This window comes from Bison bison, unplaced genomic scaffold (assembly GCF_000754665.1).
Source record: "Bison bison bison isolate TAMUID 2011002044 unplaced genomic scaffold, Bison_UMD1.0 scf7180017864331, whole genome shotgun sequence".
Classification (NCBI taxonomy): domain Eukaryota; kingdom Metazoa; phylum Chordata; class Mammalia; order Artiodactyla; family Bovidae; genus Bison; species Bison bison.
The window spans coordinates 977,592-986,910 of record NW_011494903.1 but is presented as its reverse complement, the minus strand read 5'-3'; the positions used below and the strand labels follow the sequence as shown (position 1 = coordinate 986,910).

The 9,319-nt window shown below is 37.1% G+C and overlaps 1 protein-coding gene across 2 annotated transcripts in view; it reads left to right on the top strand.

Moving 5' to 3' along the window:
- Positions 1 to 9,319, top strand: part of LOC104998518 (chromosome unknown open reading frame, human C5orf51) — a 22,845-nt gene extending 13,526 nt beyond the window's left edge. The window contains exons 6-7 of one of the 2 annotated variants that reach the window (XM_010853714.1): positions 4,247 to 4,530; positions 8,714 to 9,319. In XM_010853714.1, the coding sequence (XP_010852016.1) occupies positions 4,247 to 4,530 (284 nt within the window). In that variant the 3' untranslated portion in view covers positions 8,714 to 9,319. Of the gene's footprint in view, positions 1 to 4,246; positions 4,531 to 5,314 lie in introns of both variants that reach the window. The other variant, XM_010853713.1, reaches the window with a different exon arrangement.

The following is a 9,319-nucleotide window of genomic DNA, read 5'->3' as shown; positions in this document are numbered from 1 at the left end:
GACCTTTGTTGGCAAAGTAATGTCTCTGCTTTTGAATATGCTATCTAGGTTGGTCATAACTTTTCTTCCAAGGAGTAAGCGTCTTTTAATTTCATGGCTGCAGTCACCATCTGCAGTGATTTTGGAGCCCAAAAAAATAAAGTCTGACACTGTTTCCACTGTTTCCCCATCTATTTCCCATGAAGTGATGGGACCAGATGCCATGATCTTCGTTTTCTGAATGTTGAGCTTTAAGCCAACTTTTTCACTCTCCACTTTCACTTTCATCAAGAGGCTTTTGAGTTCCTCTTCACTTTCTGCCATAAGGGTAGTGTCATCTGCATATCTGAGGTTATTGATATTTCTCCCGGCAACCTTGATTCCAGCTTGTGCTTCTTCCAGCCCAGCATTTCTCATGATGTACTCTGCGTAGAAGTTAAATAAGCAGGGTGACAATATGCACCCTTGATGTACTCCTTTTCCTATTTGGAACCAGTCTGTTGTTCCATGTCCAGTTCTAACTGTTGCTTCCTGACCTGCATATAGGTTTCTGAAGAGGCAGTCAGGTGGTCTGGTATTCCCATCTCTTTCAGAATTTTCCACAGTTTATTGTGATCCACACAGTCAAAGGCTTTGGCATAGTCAATAAAGCAGAAATCGATGTTTTTCTGGAACTCTCTTGCTTTTTCCGTGATCCAGCAGATGTTGGCAATTTGATCTCTGGTTCCTCTGCCTTTTCTAAAACCAGCTTGAACGTCTGGAAGTTCACGGTTTACGTATTGCTGAAGCCTGGCTTGGAGAATTTTGAGCATTACTTTACTAGTGTGTGAGATGAGTGCAATTGTGCAGTAGTTTAAGCATTCTTTGGGATTGGAATGAAAACTGACCTTTCCAGTCCTGTGGCCACTGCTGAGTGTTCCAAATTTGCTGGCATATTGAGTGCAGGACTCACATCCTTGTGATACTGGTCTTCTTTTGGATTATAATTGATTACACTTGCCTCTACCTTCCATTGCTTCTTCAACAGGGGAATCAAAGGCACAGATACGGTCTCTCTTTTTTTCCAGGAAACAAGAAAGTAAAATCAGCTCCCTAGCAGTTTTGCCACAGGAGTCAGTCCTCTTGGTGTTGGCTTGCTCTCAACTAAAGCAGTTTGTTCTTCCCTACTTGATTGCTTGAGATGTAGACTAGTAGCCAGGAAGCCTACTTCTCATAGGCTAAATTACTCTTAAGACCCTGGTGGAGTGGTTCTAATTTTTTTTTTTTAATTTTGTTAGCCAGTATAAAAAACGTAATTCAGAATAATTATTATTTTTTCTTTTTTGACTGTGCTGTATCTTCGTTGCTGCATAGGCTTTTCTCTAGTTGCTGTGAACGGGGGCCTACTCTCTAGTTGGAATGCACGGGCTTCTCATTAGGATGGCTTTTGTTGTTGTGGAGCAGGGCTCTAGGGCATGCAGGCTTCAGTAGTTGGGGCCTGTGGGTTCTAGAGCACAGGCTCAGTGATTGTGGCACATAGGCGTTAGTTGCTCTGCAGCATGTGGGATCTTCCCAGATCAGGGATCAAACCTGTGTCTCTTGCATTGGCAGGTAAATTCTTTACCACTGAGCCACCAGGGAAGCCCCAGAATAGTTTTTAATGCTAATTAGAGTTAAAAGTTCTTTAAGAATCATCAAAACTTTTGTGACCAGGTCTTAATAATAGTTTGCCTGATTTTTGATAAAACTTAAAGCAGTGTATGCTTTCAGTGATTTTTATGTCTTTTTAGAAGGTGAGATAATCATTTTGTCCTTTGATCATTACCTGTGTGCCATTAAATTTTTTGCTTTTAGAAATTATCAAGTAATGTATTCAGTAAACCTTTTTATTTCATTTCTGTGTTTCATTATTCTGTGGGCCCTTATAAAAATAGCCTTGTCACTATAACCCTGGAGTTAAATAGGTTAAAGGACTGTTCAGCTGTGTGCATCCTTGGTTTATGCCCTTTTTATGCCACTAAGAACCACCCATCCTGGCAGCCTTTGGCTCATTGCTTAGCCCAGAACCTGAATTTCAGATGTCTTGAAGGAGGAGCTCTGAATTGAAATCAGTAATTGCCTGGGTAGCGTGTGAAAAATACTGATTTCTGTGTATCATCTTAAGGTTCTGATTCAATATCTGGAGTCCAGGAATCTATTTTTATTACCTCCTGTAATTATGATGCAGTCAGATTTAGATATCACTGCTTCTAGAGAATGCCAGTATGGCCACCTTTTTTTTTTTTTTTTAACATAAAAGTCTCTGCCCTCACTCTTACTTCATGGATTATTCATCCTCTCCCTCCCTTCATCCCCCACTCTCACATACATGTTCACTAAGCATATGAACAGTAAATAGTGAAGTGTTTTATTGAAAACCATGCTGAAACTTAGCAGAAAAATATCAAAGAAAATTTATAGCACCAAAAACAGTGTAACTAGAGAGTAATGGATTCCTTGAGAAGAGTAGGGAGGGAGGAAGAGTATTTTTTATGTTGTTCATCTCTTCCCTTGGTATTTTGAAACAATAGTTTAGCATAGTTTATGGACCAGCAGCCTCACCCTAGATTCTAAGTCTTTGTTAAAAATGCAGATTCATAGATGCAATTCCATATCTGAATCTGCAAGTTTTAGAGGTGGGAATCCAGCAACCAGCATTTCATCATGTCCTCCAGGTAATAATTCTAGTGAAGTTTGAGAAACACTCTTTAGTATATAGCTGTTCTTTTGCTCCTCAGAGACACCTTCCTATAGGATATCTGTGTACTTTTCTTAGCCTTAACTCCTTGTTAGTATAAAGGATGAGGCTAGCTTAGAGTTGGGTGTAAACTGGATGCCAGATCTCCCTTAAACAAACCCTTCTCATCTTTCCCATGTGGCCTCACTGTGTGGGTCTTACTTCAGCTCTTCCTTCTAAAGATCTAGTCTACTTAAAAGTTCAACCTTTCATTCAGTTTTGCTCCTGTCTCCTTACTTTACCAGTCTTTTTAGGAATAATTAGGGTGTAAGATCACAAAAATGAGAAAGGATACTCATTTGATGAAATGCCCTATCTAATATGAAATATAATTCTGGAGTGAAAATCTTTAATTGGGGATGCAGAAAACCCCACCAACTATTCCTTAAGAAAACTTCATGAAATTAAGGAGAGCATGTGGAATCTTGATTTTTGCAAACTGGGGCCTAAAGAGCTTTGATGAGTTGCACAAAGTTAGTAATTTTTATCCAGATCCTCTCAGATTCTAGGTCTGTTTCTTTTTACATTCTGAATAATGTCTAACACTATTCTAGCTTTTTCTCTGAAGATTTTGATCTTTTAACTATGAAGAAATGAAATGAGAAAGAAATGATTATGGGTAATATGTACAAAACAGCTTCATAAGTATAAGGCATATTACCCATAATCTTTTCTTTTCACTTCATTTCTTCATAGCTAAAAGAGAGAAAAAATCTCAGAACCAAAGCTCATTAAAATTCCATGAAATAAGTAGGGCATGTGGAATCCTGAGTCTTGCAAACTGAGGTTTAAAGAGCTTTGGTGAGTTGTACAAAGTTGATCATTTATCCCCAAATCTTTACTATTCTAGGTTTTTTTTTTATATCAAATTAATAAACTCTGTGTGTCATAAATGTTTAATCATATAATTGCCTTCTTCTATAATTATGCTTTCAACTTTTGATGGAAATCCTGCAGTGTATTCCTTTTTCCTGAGAAGATGAAGCATCTTGGATACAATTTAACACCTTTAGTTATTTCAAATTTTATGGCCTCTAAGGGACATGATTATGCAGGATTGTATCTGTACACTATTGTAGAAATATAGGAACTGTATTACTGATCCTTGAGTATACCCCCTAAATAAAAGTTCTGTTCATGAATGGGATCAAGGGAATCTTTGAGTAGTATGGGGAATATGCAGTGCACATTTCTGGGAGAGGTTCCATTGATTTAGATTAGATTTTCAAACAGATCCTAAAGATAATCCCAGAAAGGTGAATACACAAACCTAAATGATTCTTTAAAAATAATTTTTGGGGAGGGTGGGATTTGGCTTCTTTTATAAAGTAGAGATGGAGGTGTCAATGAAATGAGGATTGTGTTAAGTGATATTTGGCTTTTCTAAGTACAACTGTTAAATGAGAAGGGAAAATGCTTAATAATATAAAAGGATTTTATTAGAGTCTTAATCATTAGGGTTTCTTTTAAAGTTTTTAAATTCTAATCTCTCAACTTAAATGACTTTCCTAGGAATATTTAGTGACATTCATTTGCTGGCTATGATGTACAGTGGAGAAATGTGTTATTGGGGATTGAAGCATTGTGCAGATCAACAGCCAGAAAATCATGAAATGGATATTGGCGTTTCTGGAGCAAGTTACGCTACACACAAAGAACCTTTGGATTTCCGAGAAGTAGGAGAGAAAATTTTGAAAAAGTATGTATTTGTATGCGAAGGACCCCTGAAAGAACAAGAATGGAATACAACAAATGCAAAACAAATTTTAAACTTCTTTCAGCATCACACTAACTAGTAAGTTCTTCTAGTCCTTTTCAAACAGAAAAACAAAAAGACTCAGGAAATGAAAATTCCAGAAAAGAAGACATAATGATACTGAATTTATGAACATTACACTACATAAAGATAGCCAGCATGGTTACCCTTTTTTAAATGCCATTACTGTCTTTCACTATATATTCTTAAACCTGTGAAGGAATGATTCTTTAATTTCTGAAATGGCATTTACATTATTCTAACTCAGCCTGAACTACAGATATCCTGTGACTAATATTAAGAAGGAATCCAATTTATCTCTATAAAGATTTTTTCTGTTATTAATTCTTTAGATTTTTTTTTTTTACTGTGGTATAATAGACATAACATAAAATTGAACATTTTAACTGTTTTTATATATTTTTTTAGTCTCCCTCTCTTGGAGTTTGCTACACTTCAGAGATTAAAATCAAGTCACCTCTTTGTTTTGGATATATGCTATGAGTGTATTTAAAAATTGGCAAAATGAAAAATTGTGACTTGTATCTATGTACCATTTTCAGAGTAAGATAAATAATGAAAGACTCCACAGAAGAATTTTTGTTTCACTACATAGTACTAATGGCATTTAAAATTTTTGGTCTGTTAGGCATTTTATAAAAATTTTAAAATGATTTTTCTTCTTTTGTTTAAAAGAATATGCATGGTTTATTAAACAAATAATGAAGATAAAACCGTTAGGTTACTCTGCCATTAGTCTTGTGTCTTAGGGCACATCTTTTCATACATTCTGAAATTTTAATATTTTCTGTCTTTGATTGTAGGGGTGAGTGTTAAAGGCCAAGAGCCCAGCCTGCTATCTCACTGACAGTCTTTCTGTCTACCTCAGTTCCTGTTGTCGTCTAGGGATGACCTGGCTGACACCTTGCCAGTATCCTCAATCTCTGGGCCATTGACTTCATCACATTCCAGGAACTTGACTCCCATGGCCACTCCATGAATATCACCATCCTGAGTTTCTGTTTCTGAAATCTTCAGTTTCAGTAACTAATGACATTTTCATCTTTCCAACTTTTTACTTTCTCATTTTTGTTGATTTTTCTGTCTTACTGCTCTCCTATCTCTTTTGCTTCTTCAGAGCCTCCTGTTACTACTACTTTTTTCCTCACCATCAGCCCCTTTCAGAGTTTTCTTCCTTCCCTGTCCAGCCTTGGTTTTCTGGGACATCACATGAAGAGCTTTCTACAGTCCCTTCAGATCCCATCTTCCCCTTGTCCTTCAGCCTAATCATTCTTCAGGCCTTCTCTCTATATTGAATTAATCCTATCATTCCCCCTTCTTTTCTGGGATACTGAATTCCATGTGAAGTTCCTGCAGCCCTTCAAAGTAGAGTCACTCTAAATATCTCACCTTCAAGTTTAGAAGAGCCCTCAGCGTAGGCCATTTATCTGTCCCTTTCCCCTTGTGACTCACACATACCTCTGACTTGCCTCATCACTGTTCTCTGACCATTTGTCCCCTCCCCTAGCACATGGCTCTTAGTCTTGTCTTAACAGAAAATAGAGACTATGCGGAGGTCAGTCTTTGTTTCCCCGCTTTGCCCTACTCATTTTCCCGCTTTTTCTAGGAAAAGAGGTCTCCACCTCTTTTCCTCTCCACCAATTTCCCCACCTTTCCTTTCTGCCGACTTTTCTCCTTTCTCCCAGGGCTTCTCTTTTTTTCTGTCTGTACCCTGTAGGTATTACTATTTCCCAAAGTACTATCCTTTTTCTCTTTTTCCTCCTTCTCCCCTATTTCCTTCCTACCTTTCTCTTTTTTTTTCTTTTTTACTTACTCTAAATATAGTTGACCCTTGAACAATGCAGGTTTGAATTTTGAACTGCATGGGACTGCCTATAAATTTTTTTTTAAATCGTTAATACTACACTTCTACACAACCAGCAGTTGGTCATATCCTCAGATATGGATGGCTGACTATAAGTTATATTCTGATTTTTTACTGCCAGGAGGATTCATCCCTAATCCCCTCATTGTTCAAGGATCAACTGTACTTCTGTGTGATGTTATTCATAGCCATGGCTTCTACCACCTGTAATATTAGGCTGACTCCAAAACCTGCACTTTGAATCCCAACTTCTGCTCTCTAAACCTTCTTTGTAATTGCCTATTAAATATCTTCACTTAGACATCCCACAGTGATTTTAAATTTAACATGCTCACACACAACTAATCTTCATCTTTCACCTATAATCTTTTCCAGTTCATGTTTTTTTTTTTTCAATCTTCCACAAAGCAGGGCAACACAGAATGCTGTAATCTGCTTTCTTCTGCCTACATTGCCAGTCTCATCTCTGCAGCTCTTCTTGTGTGATCATATTCTAGTACAGTGTTCCTTAGGCTCCTTTTTGATAAATGTTCTGATAGAACCTCTTGGGACAAGTGGAGACTTTCTCCCTATCTCTGTCTCTTGTTTATCCTCACACAGCTAAGAATATTTTTATTTAATTCAGTCTTTAACAAGTTTTGCTGTGAAAAATGCCTCTATGCTTTCTAAGCATGAAGATTTAAATCACAGACTACCCATCCTCACTCCACCCCTTTTGGAGCATCATGATCAGTCACAAGTGTACCAGTTCCTTTCCCAATGTGCTATGTGTTTTTTTTCCTTTGTTATTCTTGTTACTTCTAACTGGGATGCGTTGCCCTTCTTTGTGGCTAAGGGAATATTTTTCCTTAAGGACTCAGCCCCAGTGATATTGTGTCTGTAAGGCTTTTTCCAGCCCTTTTCAGTCAAAGTTACAAGTTTCTTTGTTTCTGCTCCCTGAATCTTTGCCTCCCTGAATCTTCCCCTCCCATGTTATTTTATTGCTTTATAGTCATTTTTCTTAAGAGTTGACAAATTCCATGTTTTGAAAATTTATCTTTATGCATAGTGCTTAATGAATGATAGGCCCTTAGTCATGCTTTTTGAATTAATAAGAGACATGATTCTTAAGTGCTTAACTCTGCCACAAAAGGGTTTCTGATATCTGATTCCAAACTGCCATGCCCTCTTGTACCAGTGGTTGACAAGGCCAAGAAGGAATTATTCCTCAGAGGAGTAAAGTATTGTTTAGATTTAGAACCAGAGAAAAAAAGAGAACTTTGTCTTTAGAAGCTAGAGACTCCATTTTGTCCTCATGACCCCTGTGAAACAGCCCTTTTGGGTCTCTCACTGGTTGGTATACTAATGAGGGTACTGTTGGGGTGCTTTCTGTACAACTTTTTCATCCCCCACACAATTGGAGAATAATTTGTAGATCATAACATTTACAGTGCTTTTTACTGTGATATATCACGAAGCAATGAACAGTACATTTTTATATATTAAAGCCTGATAAGTGAATTGTTTCATTTAGAATGGATTAACTTCAAAATACCAAATATTCCACATAAGGAAGGTACTATAATTCACTGATCAAAGTATTATAATTTACTTATCAACACGTGCCTGCTACATGCTGTTTTATCCTTTAGCCCTTCGAAGTGGAGTCACTCTAAGTATCTCACCTTCAAGTTTAGAAGAGCCCTCAGCATAAGCCATTTATCTGTCTCTTTCCCATTGGACAGGGACAGACTTCACACAGAATTTCCACTTTATCCACTGAGAATATAGCTTTGTAAAACATCAGAGTTTATATTCTAGTGGAAGAAGTTAATGCATTTTAAGAAGTAAAAATATAGTGTGGTGAGTGTTGAGTGCTATGAATAATTAAGCAGGCTAGTGTGACTCTTAAGAAAGGTGCTGTTTTATTTAGGGTGGTTGGGAAGACACCTCCAAGCACCTATCTACTTCATCATTTGTGTCTCCCCTCTGTTTAAACACCATCAAATGTGCTGTTTCACATTCAGTGTATTCATAAAATTTCTCTTTTGAAAGTTTTGATGCTGGATTAAAGAATGAATCACTTCCTAAGAACTTTTCATTTTGATCACATTTAAAGGGTTTCTCTCCAATGTGGGCCTTACTGTTGGGTAAGTGATAACCTAAAGGCCTTGTAGAATTTATTACACTTGGAGTTCCTCTCCATTTTGAACTCCTTGATGGGTTACTAAAACTTTAACTCTGATAAAGGAATTTTCATAATCCTTAAATTTGTATGGTTCTTTTCCAGGATGAATTTTCCCATGTTAACTAGGCTTTGAGACTTAGTTAAAGGCTTGTCTGCTTTGCTGCATTTATAGGGTTTCTGCTATTGTGAATTGCTTGATGCTGATTAAAGTGCACATCATGACAGAAGACTTTCTCTTATTTCTTCGTGTTCAGTAGAGTGAAGTGAGAGTCATGGCTAAAACCCCACAATAAAATTTCCCTTCTTGCCTTGTTACAGCAAGTAAGTTCCATCTGTAAGTTCCACTGGAAATTCTGTAATGTAAGTGGGTATGGTCTCTTAAAGGCTTTCTCAGATTCTTTTTAATGCCGTTTTTTAAATACTCACAGCTGGCTGATAGGCTAGTTGTAGATCGCTTGTCACTTTTTCTTCTCCACTTTCCAGGGCTCCTTTTCTGGCTCCCATAAGGATATCCCTTCTGCACAGAGTACAGGATTCCGTAGTTCTCTAGCATCACTTTTCTTGTATTATTTTTTTTTTAACACAGTATGAGCTGTCATGTTATGAAAGTATTACATGAACATACATTTAATGTATCCACAGTAAAAGTATGCATTACGTATTTGTGCTGCTGTCCCTTACTGGTTTTTGTTTGTTTTCCTACTTCTAGTGAAAATTTCCAAGTAAAGTGTTTTGGAGCATATAAAATTAAAAAAAAAATAAAACCATAATCCCATA